The 14,694-nt window shown below is 44.1% G+C and overlaps 1 protein-coding gene across 1 annotated transcript in view; it reads left to right on the top strand.

Annotated features, from left to right (window-relative positions):
• Window positions 1-5,412: 5,412 nt before the first annotated feature.
• The window catches only part of SLC27A2 (solute carrier family 27 member 2), a 64,707-nt gene continuing 55,425 nt past the window's right edge, over window positions 5,413-14,694 (top strand). The window contains exon 1 of the mRNA XM_066388298.1: window positions 5,413-6,116. Coding sequence (XP_066244395.1) covers window positions 5,639-6,116 — 478 coding nt within the window. The 5' untranslated portion in view covers window positions 5,413-5,638. The remainder of the gene's footprint in view (window positions 6,117-14,694) is intronic.

The raw sequence follows: 14,694 nt of genomic DNA, 5'->3' as shown, positions 1-14,694 counted from the left end.
AACCCAGGACTCCTGCACACCAGGCCAATGCTCAACCACTGAGCCAACCAGCCAAGGCCCCTTTCTTCTTTAATGGGCATTCGAAGGCGCTTAATCCCCTGGCACCATGTAAATTTCCTCTCCCCTCCTGAAAAAACGTGTAATTAATGTATATACCTCTAAACAAAGGAATGGCAAATGAACACTAAAAAATTTGGGAATATCTTTTAATATGTAGAACAACATTTTTCGCTATGGTATTACCTTATAAGTTTGATATATAGAAATATTTTTTATTAATCCTATAGACAAATATTATAAGCTTGCTAATGAATTGTGTCATCACTCCCCCTCCCCCTTTTCCCACCAATCTGTGTGTGATCAAAGGTATATAACCTGCCTCAGGGTTGTGCGTGGCATGTATGATTTGGGTCAACTATGCCCCATGTTAGCCATATGCAGCCAGTATATTAAATTTCCTCCTTTTAATAAAACTCCTTAAAAATTCATTTGGACTTGGTGTCTCTATATAAAACCCGGCGAAATGGTACTTTACAACATATACATGACATAAAATTAACCTTTAATCATTTTTAAGTGTATGATTCAGTTATACTTTTTGGTACTAAAAATGTCATTCTTTTATGAAATAACAATAAAAACATACTGGTTGATTGAGTGGTTGTTTTTACTTGGAAAAGTACAAACTTGGTACTTTATTTGGGATTCTTAATTTTGTTTTGATGCTACTGGACTGAGAAACCCAGACACTAAGAACCACTGCCTTAAAGGAGAGCTGGGGTTTAGAGGGGTGGAGAGTGTAGGAGCTGGAAAGAGGAAAGAACAAAACCATAGAGAGAAAAATGTGCCTTTTTCAGAGGGTGTAGACCAGACTTACTAAGACAAAGTGTTCTTTACAAAGAGTAGTTGGAATTAAGTTTTGTTCCATTTTAAAATATTTGGTGCCTGATGATATTCTGCTCATAATAGAAACTCAAAAAAAGTATTTATTCATTGAGTACAGTGAAAGTTAGAGTCAGATTCTAATCCCCTCCCTCCTCAAGGGAGCCAGAGCATGGGATCCAGCCCCGTAGTCTAGTCTCCAGGTATTCTAGTATGCAGTACAGATATGACAAATGTCTGTAGATGCTACGAGTGAAAGAGGATGGAGAGCAATGGGGAGCCAATGAAGATGACTGAGCAGTAGAGGTATAAGATGAGAGTAATATGTACAAGGAGACTATAAGCCTGGTGGTAGAGGGCAAGGTAGAGCCCAGGGTGAAAGCTGGAATCATTGAAAAGTTCAAAGAGAGACATAACAAATATTTGCCTCCCAAGTTTGTTTCTTCTCCCCTCCCCCCCCCCCTTTTAAATGATACCCTGAATTTTTTTACCATATGAGATTGACTCTGCCCTCAGCCCCATGGGTGAGCGCTGACTGCCTTAAAGAGATAGCATGCCTCTCCCCCTAAGCCACCAAGATTGGTCTAAGTGTGATAAGCAGTTAGATAGACATAAGTAGAGAGTAAGGGCAATAGGCCAGGCACAAAAGGTCACCAGGGCAGAAAGTCCCAGGTGCCTGGCAATGGACAAAACAGAGAAAACAAGGCTACCACCCCCAGGGTGGCCTTTCATATGACTGGTCATGCGGTTTGGACTTTCCTCTGACCTTTCGTCCACTGGCATGATACCTAGGGATAACATCTCAGTTGTATTTCAGCTCTAGGTCCAGAAGAACAGCAAAATCAGACAAACAGTGACAAGGCTGCTTGCAAGGACCAGCTGCATTGACTAATGACCTGCCCTGGCACCAACCAATCAGTAGAGACCACGACCCTAAAAAGACACACATGGGAAGCTGATGTATATTCTGTTGAGGTTCTCCCCTACCACTGCCCCTAGTCTCCACCCTTAAAACCCCTTAGGACTGAGAACACAGCGTGCTCTCCCTCCTGGAAGGCAAGCCCATGCCTCCTCTCTCCACTCCCCCTCTTCTCCCCTCCAGGCACATTTTCCTTGCCTCTCTCTTTCTCCTAAACTCTAAGGGGCCCTGCAGGACTTGCAACTAGAGAACAATGGGCAGCGGCAGCTCATCCTGGGCTAGTCCCCTGAACCTCTCTCCAAGGCCCCCTTCTCTCTGGCTTCTCAGTGAGCCAACGCAGTGAGGCTCTCTCCTGTTGCTTCTTTTCCCCAAGACCATTTCTTGTTTCACTGACCCCAGGACATTAAGTGTCCTTTCAAAGTCATGTAGCCTCATGTTGTGAAACCTTTCCGGCATGAAGTCAAGAACCCACACACTGCTGGCCAGCTCCAGGCAGACCTGCTCCCGCCCAGTCCCCTTTCTGGGCACACACTCAGCCAGAGTTTTTTGGGTTTTGTTTTTTAAATAAAGACTCCTAAGGAAAAAATATATATATATTCTCCTGTCTGAGATGGATGTAGGCAGCCTCTAACCTTAAGTGGTTGGCAACCGTCTCTAGAACATGATGGAGCGCCTGCGTGAGAATGGAAGAGGTGATGCAGAATTGGGAAAGGGAAACAGGAAATACCAGCATTTGTACCACCTGTCACCACTTCAGCCAAATAAGTGGAGATAGGGATCGAATGTTTATGGACTCTTTACTAAGATGACCGGTGATCTAAAGACACAGGGGGTTTTGTACCTTAAAAGGTCGTCTCAAGCTCTTATCCTGAACCAACCTTTTTACAACGTGAAGAAAGGGGTAGGTAAGGTTTTGGAATTTTGAGGAAGAATTAATCAGATCATAATCAAGATTAATTAGATCATAGTCAGCGGGTCTTCCATCCTCGAAGCACAAAAGCTTTGTTTGTAGTCCCCTGCGGCCCAAAAGTGGACTACCTGCCAATCTCCTGAAGTTCTGCAGGCTGGCTCAGCATCCCAGCTCCCGCAACAAAGCCTCTACCTGCATTGACCATGAAGCTCGCTGGCCATAACCAAAGCCACCACCATTACTCAAGCTAAAGTTTTAACACTTGGGTTCCCCTTACCAAAAGAGAAACCGGGTCCAGGTCCCAGCACTTACACCACAGATGAAGGCTCCCTGAAGCGTATCGTACCCCTGGACTCTGCGGTTTCTGCTTAAATTCCTATTTCTGCTTAAGCCAGTTTGGGTTTTATTTATTTCACTTACAACTGAAAAAGTGCTGATACACAGGCTAAAGTAATCCTTGGAATAAGGGAGAAGGGAGCCTGTGCGGTGATCTAGCACACTGGGGTGTAGCTGTTTAAGGATGAGTGTCAGGCTTTAGAAGTGACCGGCCATGGAGGGGCAGCATTGGGATGGAAACGTGCTGGGGGAGGGCTCTGAGCTGCAACAGGAAAGAGGACGGACCTCCCAGAATAGTTTCTGTCCTGAGCCCTACTTAGATTAGCACTACTGCCTTCTCCTCGGGGATAGGGAAGGCCACCAACTCCTTCCCAGGGAAATGATGCAGCCAGTCACTAGATGGTAGCTAGATCTGCCATGAAAAAGTTGGCAAAAGCCAGAGAAGGAGTTGCTTGAGCAGGTTCCAGTGAGGCAGAAGAGTAAGATGCTAGGAACATTCTTTGGCAAGTAGCGTAGGGAAACTGAGACAGAGAGCTGAACAAACTGGCCAAGCAATTCACAGCCAGATACAGAAACTCACTTCCCTAGAGATAACTTCTAGGCCTCAGTTGTCTTTTAGCTCCTGGCCCAGAAAAATAGCAAAACCAGGTGGGCTATGCCAGGACCAGCTATGATGACTAATGACACCCTGGCCTGGGGCTGACCCATCAATAGAGACCACAACCCTGAAAGGGCACATCTGTAAAAGCTGATGAATATTCTATTGAAATCCTCCCAGGAGCACCCTGCTTCTCCCTTCATCCTCCCCCTTTCTTCCCCCACAGGCATATATCTCCCAAACTTTATGGGTACCCCTGAGACTTGAAACCAGGGGAGCAGCTCCTCCCAGGCTAACCCCCTGAACCTGTCTCCAAAGCCCCCTTTTCCCTGACTTCCCAGTGAGCCAAAGCAGCCCCACCATGGCTCAAAATCACCTGGACTCATATTATAAATTTTTTCTCACACAATACCGTCTGGCCCTAGGCAGACCCAAAGGGCCAGGTCCCTGGTAATACAAGGAGTAAAAAGAAGAGACTAAGAAAATGAGGGAGGGGAAGATTGTGAAAGAAAAAAAAAAAAAAGAAAGAATAATTGCTGAAGAAAAAAAGAAAACGTTGTTAGAAACCTAGAGAATGAAAGGCAGCATAACATGGCTGCTAAGAGTGGGCCCAGGACGGGATACCAGTTCCAAAACCGATACTGAACTAGTTATACCACTTACTAGCTATCTTATTTCACTTCTCTAAGGGTCCCCTTCCGGTCTGTAAAGGAGTGTGAAAGTACCACCGTTAGATGACTGTGATGCTCCAAAAATTTAATACAGGAAAGCCCCTAGCAGAGTGTCTGGCAGGAGTGAGCATTCTTATTTGTACCTTGTAAGAATAAGATGGATGAATGCAGGAAGAAAGTGAAACACTATAGATCCCGACCCTTCTCTGTAGCAAGCAGCACTCTGTATGGAAGCACTAAGGGAAATTAAAAGAAAGGATCACACTGGAAGAAATGGCTTTTGAGAAATGCCAATAAAGTTTACTTAATAAGTCTCTGACTCAGTGCTGAATTGGGCTGACAATAGTTGAGACTCTTCAACATACAAGATAGGGGGGATGGGGATTCACTTAACAGAACAAATATTGACATCAAAATATCTCTGGGGCTTGATTTTAGTTGTCACAGTCTGGCACTGCTTCACCCCAAATCTGGGCTGGCTGGGCCTGGAAGGGTCAACTTGGACTAGAGCCTCCGGTCCTCATTCACCTCGCGCCTGCGACAGGGTAAAGGGAAAGGGACAGTCTCCGATGCTTTTGTTCTATCTTGAAATCCTTGCCTCAGGAGACAACCTGGAAATTGGGCTGGGGTTGGGTGAGGGCGGAGAGAGGGGGGTTAGCAAATCCGAGAAACAAAGAAAGACCAGGCTCAAAGCCTCCAGGATCAGGAAAGAGAACTGGGATTCTGATTTGGCTGTGCACCTGATACCCACTCCCAATAAGTAACAGGACTGGCCCGCATTGATAAGGCACTTCATTGATACTAGCAATAAGTCAGGTCTATAAGGCACTTTATCAATGGTAGCAATAAATAATAACCCTATGCCTGCATTATCTCCTCTAATTTTCTGAATATTCGCTAAGTGAGTCTTACCATCACCATCTGTATAAGGAAACTGCGGCTCCGAGGTGTTACATCGCAAAACTCGCCACTTGACCCGAGACCTACAGATTCAGACGGAGCTAGTCCAAGATCCCAGCGAGCCGCCTTAACTGCCCAGGGACGGCAGCAGGGGCGGGCCGGGAGCGCAGGTGGCTGCACCCCTACGAGGGGCGGGTTCAGGCGGCAGGTCGTGCCAGGAACCTCCAGCGGCTCACACGCCGCTGCACCTGCCCCACAGCCCGCAAAGGTGCTGGCAGCCCAAGAACTGCGCCGTCGCCCCAGCCTAGCCGCGCGCCCTCGAGCAGCCCACGCGCGGTCCTCCAGGAGCTCGCCCAGCCGCCGCGCTGCACTCCCACAGCGCGCCCTCGCCCCTCTCGGGGACCGGAGGCACTGTCACCATCATGCTGCCGGCTATCTACACGGCCTTGCTAGGGCTGCTGCTGCTGCCGCTGCTGTTGAACCTTTGCTGTCCCTACTTCTTCCAGGACACGAGCTACTTCCTGCGGCTGGCCAACGCGGCCCGACAGGTGCGCAGCTACGGGCGGCGGCGGCCGGTGCGCACCGTCCTGTTCGCCTTCTTGGACAATGTGCGTCGGGACCCGCACAAGCCTCTCCTGCTCTTCCGCGATGAGACGCTCACCTATGCGCAGGTAGACAGACGCAGCAACCAAGTGGCTCGGGCGATGCGCGACCACCTTGGCCTGCGCCAAGGAGATTGCGTGGCGATTTTCATGGGCAATGAGCCGGCCTACGTGTGGCTGGGGCTGGGGCTGCTCAAGCTGGGCTGTACCGTGGCGTGCCTCAACTGCAACATCCGCGCGCAGTCCCTGTTGCATTGCTTCAAGGGCTGCGGCGCGAAGGTGCTACTGGCCTCGCCAGGTGAGCCCGGGGACCGTTCGCCCCTGTTTGGGGGCCCTGGGGGTGGAGGTGCGGGTTCAGTCAGACCTGGAGGTGTAGAGGGAGAACAAGGCAACCTTTCCTCCAAATGCTAATCAACGATTCCTAGAGCCAGCGTTGTGGAAGCTGTTTCAGGCACTGTGTTAAGCACATACGTACGGCATTGTTTTTAATTCTCATAACAGGTAGAACTTTATAGATGAGACCATGAGGCTAGAGAGGTGAGGGCTTACAATGGAGAGGGTCTTGACTGTCAATGCCAGTGGATCCGAAAATTGTTCTCACCTCTGCTGCTTGAGTTGGCTGTATGATCATGGGAAAATGAGTTCCCTCTCTGACCCTCGTCATGAGGCAGTTTTCAAGGCTGCTTCCAGTTCTCAAGTGCTATTAGCCTCCCTGGATTCTCACTGCAGAGAGATGACCCTATCTGTCCCCAAGGAGAAGACTTTGGAAATCTGCTGCAGTGCCCTGGTGAACCTCTTTTGTGTCTTTAGCAATAGTGACCTTTGGTTCTTTTGTTACCTCCTGCCATATTTCATCAAGTCCTGAAATGGTAAAGTAACTTCATGCTACAGTGGTGACCAGGAAAGAATAAACCAAGAACCTGTTACCCACAAGACGGCTGGTTTTCCGTTCCCAGAAAGTTTATCATTATCATGTGAATAAGGACCAGCTGTTGCTTCTCACTCTATTAGTAAGAGGAAGCGAGTGAGGAGTGGGCTGAAAGACGTGGAGGGATAGGGAGCCAGGGAGCCTCACCTTTTTGGACTGTGTTTCTGTACAAAGCCCTATGCTGGATGCTTTTATTACCCTAAGAGATAACTTTTCATTACCCCATTATAGAGCTGAAGAAACTGAGGCTTAAAATTCCAACCTAGATCTATCCCAACTTCAAAGTCCATGATTTTCTGAGTCGTGCTCCATCCTCTATGTGGCTGTAAAGCATTAGAGTTGGAAGGGGTCAAGCATGCATCTCCACTCTCCCCATTCATTTCATAGCTGAGGAAACTGGGGCAAGCTAAGCAGTTAGCCAAGTGTCACAAAATGAGGAGATGTCTATTCACTTGAGAGAAACCAGGAAACTTTCACATCTGTTTCCTGTAGCATAATATAAATTATCCGGAATAAATGAAGGCTTTATATAAAAGTTTAAGATCGGGGATGGTTTTAAAGGCAGCAAAGTTATTTGAAGGGCAAGGTTCTTTCAAGAAAACTCTCAAGAGTTTTGAGTTGCCTGGGAAAAGAGACAACTCTGCTACTTAGGAACTGGAAGATTCTCTTAAATCTATTACTTTACCAGTTGATTCAGAGGGAAGTTATTAGCGCAGTGATCTTTGTACCACTTCAGGAGGGATTGAAATACTGTTAAACTGCATAGTAGAGACAGGGGTTGTATGACGGCGGAGTATGTTCTGAGAAGTGCATTGTAAGGTGATTCGTCATTGCATGAACATCATAGAGTGCCCTGACACAAACCTGCTACACACCTAGGCTCTATGGTATGCCACCATTGTGTATGTGGCTTATCATTCACCAAACCATCATTTTGTAGCACATGACTATATCCCAGGCCCCCTATGAGGATAGTCAAGCTAAGCTTGACCATAATAGAGTTTGGTTCTGAATTTCAGGTCAGAAATACAATCAGATATCGTCTTCACCCAGGCAACAGTCCTCTGCCATTGAGCATTATGTTTAGGTTATTCTACATGGAGAATATAATGAAATTCCGACATTCAGATAGAATTTGAACCAGTGGACTTATGGCACTTTCTAGTAAACTGACCTTTGAGAGAGGCCACACATTTGTACAATATTATTCTTCCAAATCACTGTGGGACAATTGCATACTGTGCAGAATTGCACTCTGACCAGACACTGTTCCTGCAAAGGAGGCAACACAGAGTCCAAAGTTACATGCTGAGTAAATGTACCCAGGTGTAAATGTGCTGAATCGACTAATTCTTAGAATTCTTTAAAGTTAGAAGGAATCTTATAGTTATTCTAATCCTATATCCTCAACTTTAATGAATGTGTTATACTTCAGTAAAAAAATAGAAAGAAAGAAATTTTATTTTGAAAAACTTATTCCCAAACTCCACCCCCAAAAACCACTAATTCAGAAAGACTCTGCTGGGAGGGACTTAGGAATGTGTATTTTTACAAGCTCTACCCCATCCCCAGATGATTTTGAAGCAAATGGTCTGAAGACTAGACTTTGAGAAGTGATCGGTCTAATTTCCGCTTGTTTCATAGTTGAACAAAGTCCCAGAGGAGTGCCATCACTTGTTTGGGGCCACACAGTTAGTTAGCAACAGAGGGCTGGGAACAGAACCCAATTTTTCCTCATGTCTACGGCACTTTTTGTTCTATTACACCATCTAAACATCGTCCTTAAAGATGAGGAGTTTCAAAACTATTGTAGTGGTGACAATTCGATAAGGTTTGGTTCTGCGCTTTGAATTTCCGCCTCGGAGCTCATGAGTGAGCTAGTAAAAGCTCCTGAGTTCCAACTGTGTCAAGTTCTGGAGAGTATGTGAAGAACCAGTGCAATGGTAGTTATCATGAGGATTGATCCAGTTGTCATAAGATCGGGGGACTCTGTAAAGCTTAACAGGCCTCAACCCTATCAAGAGTTTCTTTACTCAATTATTTCTTCAGAATTTACTATACTTACCAAAAGACAAAGATTCACAAACACTTCCCTGCATCCAACAGAAGCAGCTATGTCCCAGGGAATGATTTTCTCTCTGCATTGCATTTTAGGACCCTTCTTTGTGGTGGGTTATGGTGTAAATAATCACATGGGGAAAATGCCTTCACCTGTTTGAACCTGTATTAGTTGTGTTGATATTGTAGAAACCAACTTGTTGGTCTGGTAGTTTTTTTCAAGCAATTTCCCAGACATAGAATATAAGAAAGACAGGAAAGTATAATTAATTTCACACAGTATAGGTTATTTTGTGAAAACATCCAAAAGAGACCCTAAAATAGTAAATTTGCTCTTTTTGTGTTTCTGCTAGCCTTAAGATTGTCACTAAACTAGCTTTTTTATTAGAAGGATAAACCAGGTCTCCATCAGCTTACTGGCAAGGTCTATACTGTCTAACTCAACAAAGCCATGCAAGGTTCCCAGTCTAGCCGTTACTCTTGTACAAGGCTTTAGTAACAGTTAAAGGTTCTTTCTGTTGCAAGACTAAGGTCCAGAGAGATGATAAAATTTGACTTGTTTTTGAAGGTTGTGAAAAACTAAACTGAACCTTCCTTTAAGCCAGTGATTTTCAACCTTTGTTTCTCACGCACTCATAAACTAATTACTAAAGAAAAAGGGGCCCTGACCTCTTCTTCCTTAGTAACTAATTTATTTGTGCCATGAGATGAAAATGGTTGTATTTAGTCAGGGGCACTGACCTTAGTTATTAGTGTGTGTTTGTGCCGTGAAAAAAAAAAGGTTGAAAATCACTGCTAAGCAATGTGATATAGGAAAATACTTCCAATTATTTTGTCTTTTGTTTTCTTTTTCTCTTTCTTTTTTTTTTCCAAGAAAGAGAGAGAGTGAGAAAGAGAGACAGGAAGGGAAAGAGATGAGAAGCAGCAACTCATAGTTGCATCACTTTAGTTGTTCACTGATTGCTTCTCATATGTGCCTTGACCGGGGGGGGGGGGGGGGGGGACTCCAGCTGAGTCAGTGACCCCTTGCTCAAGCCAGCAGCAACCTTGAGCTTTTCATGCCAGCAACATTTGGGATCAAGGTAGTGAGCTTTGGGATCATGTGGACAATCCCCCACTCAAGCCAGTGACCTGGTGCTGATAAGCCCATGCTCAAAGGCAGGGACCCCAGGGTTTTTAACCACATTCTCAGTATTTCTGGTCAACTTTACTGCACTACCACCAGTCAGGCTCAATAATTTTCAAAGATACTGTGTCATTGTAATTTCTTTCTTTCTTTTTTCTTTTTAAGTGAGAGAAGGGGAGATAGTGAGGCAGGCTCCCACATGCGCCCTCAACCAGAATCCACCCCGCAGGCCCCATCTGAGGCCAATGCTTGAATCAACCTAGCTATCCACTGCACCTGGGGCCAATGCTCGCTCGAACCAGTCAACCACTGGCTGCAAGAGAGGATGAGAGAGAGGGAGGGGAAGAGAATCAGATGGTCGCTTCTCTTGTGTGCCCTGACTGTGAATTGAACCCGGGACATCCACATGCCAGGCTTATGCTCTACCACCAAGCCAACCTGCCAGGGCCATAATTTCTAAAAACAGAAGAATTTAAATATAAAATTAGTGTCAAGTCCAAGAAGTGTCATCATACAGATTTTCGAGGTTAGATTGAGAAAAACAGATAGTACAATTTAATTTCAAATCAAGAAACAATTAGAGAGTCCCCACAAGGTACAAGCTAATTGCCAGGGATCTTACTACCATCAAGCAAAAAAGCTAAGATGCATACACACACAATTGTGACATCCGGGAGGATGTGCTAAGTAGGCTGGAAGAACTGCAAAATGCTGTGAGGGGAGGAGAGCAAAGAATGAAGGCTCCTTGGGCGCCTTGAAACTGAGGCGGGTAAGTGCAATTGGGGAGGGGGTATATCAGGCAAGAGGATCCTAAGGCAGTTTTTTTTCCTTTAATTTATTTATTGATTTTGGAGAGGAGGGGAAAGAGAGACAGAGAGAAACATTGATTTGTTGTTCCACCTATTTATGCATTCATTGTTTACCCTGTGTGTGCACTGACCGGGGAATCAAACCAACAACCTTGGCGTTTTAGGATGATGTTCTAATTAACCTCTATCCAGCCAGGGCGAGGTAGTTCTCATCAGGTTGGTAACAATGAGATGCTTCATTAAAAGCTTCATTAAAGAGTTTTACTAGCCTGACTAGGAGGCAGTGCAATGGATAAAGCATCGGTCTGGGATGCTGAGGACCCAGGTTCAAAACCCCATGTCGGTTTGGGCAAGGGTTCATCCAGCTTGAACACGGGCTCACCTGTTTGAGCACAGGGTCATCGGCTTGAACATGGGATCATAGACATGGCCCAAAGATCGTTGGCTTGAGCGAAGGATCACTGGCTTGACTGGAACCTCTGATCAAGGCATATATAAGAAAACAATTAGTGAACAACTAAGAGTTGATGCCACAATTATGAGTTGATGCTTCCCATCTCTCTCCCTTCCTGTCTAGCTCTCTCTCACTCTTTCTGTCTCTCTCTCTCTCTCTGTCTCTCTCTCTCTTGCTAAAAAGAAAAAAAAAAGTTTTACTATGTAAGAACAACAGCAGTCTGGATTTAAAATGATAGTAATTTTTTAAACTGTTTACTGAAGAGACATCCACTATTGAGAAAATAAAGACTCAGAATCTAAGGAGTGGACAACAGTAGTGACCTCGCTTTCATGGAAGCAGTTAATTTTCCAGTGCTGACATTGGTCAAAGATGAGGGCACAGATATAATCTTACCTTCACTCCTCAGGTCGAGCATGATCCCGGCACACCAAGCTTGCAGGTTCAATCTCCAGTCAGTGTACATACAAGAAGCGACCAATGAGTGCACAGCTAAATGCCACAACTAAGTGGAACAATGAGTTAGCGCTTCTCTCTCTCTCTTTCCTTCCCCTCCTCCCAAATCAATGGGGGAAAATTTTTAATAATAAAATAAAAAATAAATAAAATGTATCTTGATTTGGGAAAACCCATTTAGACCCAATCTCTCCCTGGCCCAGAGGTGTTTACCTCCCAGTTTACCTCTAGCAGTGGGCTACAGAAAAGAAGTGTTCTCTACCTCTGGGTTAAAGTGTTCACTGTCTGTAGAGGAGAAAACAAATTGAAGCACATCACACTGCGTACTATATGCAGATTTCCTGTGGGAAGCACCAGCTTGGCTCTGTGAGAAGGCAACAGAGAGAAGTGACTCTGAGTCTTGAAGAATGAGCAGGAGTTTTCCAGGTGGCCAGGGGATGAAAGGACATTCTAAGCAGATGAAATTACCTGGACAAAGGAAATGAGATGTGAGAGTATTTGTACATTCAGTTCACACAGGTAGTTTGGGTTAGAGGAAAGGGGACAAGAGGTAGCAAGTAGGAGATGACATCAGAAAAACAGCAAGGTAGACATGTGAATCAGGACCTGCATGCTGCATAAGAAGAGTGGATTCTTTCACAACAAACAAGCAGACACCGAAGGATTTTACACAAGGCAGTTACAAGGAGCTGGGTGGTAGTGTAGCTGATAAGATGGAAACACAGAGAGGTTAGAGGCAAGGAGATGGTCAGGAGGCTATTGAGATCATCGAGGTAGGAAATGAACACCTGAGCCAAAGCAGTGCCAAGGGATGGAATGTTATTGCCACTCCTGTTTTTATAACAATAATGTTGTTGGTAATCTTCCCAAAGTACTTAAGGACTATAGAGCAACCAGAAAAAAAAAAAAGAGTAAAGGAGGATAAAAAAAAAAAAAAAAGAAAGAAACTGCTCTGATAGACGTTGAAAAAAGAACTGAGGCAAAAAGTACAGTAAAGAGTGATAGCCATTGGCCCTGCCCAGTTGGCTCAGTGGTAGAGCGTCAGCCCAATATGTGGATGTCCCGGGTTCAATTCCCAGTCAGGGCACACAGGAGAAGCAACCATCTGCTTCTCCACCCTTCCCACTTCCCTCACTCTCTCTCCCTCCTGCAGCCATGGCTCAATTGGTTTGAGCTCATCAGCCTGGGCACTGAGGATGGCTTCATGGAGCCTCTGCCTCAGATGCTAAAAATAGCTCAGTTATGAGCATGTCCCCAGATGGGCTGAGCATTGGCCCCAGACAGGGTTGCTAGGTGGATCCCAGTTGGGGCACATGTGGGAATCTGTCTCTCTATCTCCCCTCTTCTCACTTGGGAAAGAAGAAGATAAACAAAAAAATAATAATGAGGAATGATAGCCATTAGAAACTCTAGGAGAAAGCTGCTCAAGAAAGGAAATGTGACTAGTGTGAATAATTATTTGCATAATCAATATCTTGTCAATTCTGATTATTGGTTTTCAGCTTCTAGAGCCAACGCATAGACAAAGCCAGGAAAGACAGAACTGTTCTCACAGTAACTGTAAATACCATTAACCCACACAACATAAAGTGAACACAGTAACTGTTGGGAGTGGGCACGAAAAAATGAGGGTGGGGATACAAATTAAGAGAGCAAGAAGTAGCAGGAAAAGTATATTTGCAGATGAAGAGGTGATTACCAGAAGAAACTAATTAAAAAACTGAAGTGATTGCACGTAGGCAACAGGTTTAGTTCTGAGGAGGGATGGGGTGAAAGCTTGCTAGTTTTCATTATAAACCTTTTTGTACTATTTGCTTTATTTTTATCAGGTCCATGAATCCTTTGATTAAAATGTTCTTAAAATTTTTAAATGCATCCATCCAGCTGATAGTTCTTGTCTTGATGGAGACATTATACACAAACATCTGAAAAACAAAGCATATAAATGACCTAGAAATAGCATCCCCAAAGTAATTCCCTGGATACTGAGTCACCTTCCCATTAAGAATAAGCGTATTCACTTCAGTTATCATAGTTCAAGACAAGGAAGCTAAAGGACCACCTACCTCATCTTATGATTTAAGGGCACAGAAATCCAAGTAGCAAAGATGAAATGTGGTTTGCATATTAAATCGGTGTCTCTAAAATGTTTGGACCTTGACCTTAACCTACAGTAAAAAATGCATTTGTGTGTGACCCAATACCCACACACTCACATAACCAAAGCAACATTTTTATAAAGCAGCCTGAGCTGTGGTGGTGCAGTGGATAAAGTGTCTACCTGGAATGCTAAGGTCTCTGGTTCAAAACCCTGGGTTCGCCTGGTCAAAGCACATATAGGAGTTGATACTTCCTGTTCTTCCCCCCTTCTCTCTCTTTAACTCTTTCTTTCTCTTCTCTCTAAAATGAATAAATAAGATCTTAAAAAAAAAAAACTTTTAAAAAGCAATACCTACATTTTACTATGTGTGACGTGCCCTAAAATTTCTATTTCATTCTTTTTTCACTTTTAAGAACACTGGTCACTTTAAATGATTGTAACAGTCCACTACTGTATTATGACCCATGGTGAAAACATGACAATCAGTTCTGTTTTTTCCTCAAACCAGAGAATGTGCTTATAAAATTACCCGGACAAAGGAAGCTTATTTCTCAGATAAGCTGAAGCTTCCTCATGGAACTATCTGTTACTGATGTGTAAAAAAATATTTTTTATGAGCCAACTGCCATCATCTTTGTTAATTAGTGTGGCTTTTTTATTTTCGTTTCTCTTCTTTCTTAAAATTATTTTTCATTACTAATCCTATGGGGCACATATTGGAAATAAATAAATTTATTTCTGGAATATTTTGAAATGTATACCAAATATGTATATAACTTATACACTTATATATCTTGATTTTTACCCATAAGCCCATTTATTTGTCCAGATTTTAACCCACCACTTACTGTTTATGAAAAATTATCAAAACCCAACCTTCCCTCAAATATTGGAATCTTATGATATTTCAAATGTGGCAAATTCCATATTAAAAATGTATAACT

Source organism: Saccopteryx leptura, chromosome 6 (assembly GCF_036850995.1).
Source record: "Saccopteryx leptura isolate mSacLep1 chromosome 6, mSacLep1_pri_phased_curated, whole genome shotgun sequence".
NCBI lineage: Eukaryota > Metazoa > Chordata > Mammalia > Chiroptera > Emballonuridae > Saccopteryx > Saccopteryx leptura.
Note: the sequence above shows the minus strand (reverse complement) of the source record. Positions and strands in the feature narration are given on the sequence as shown.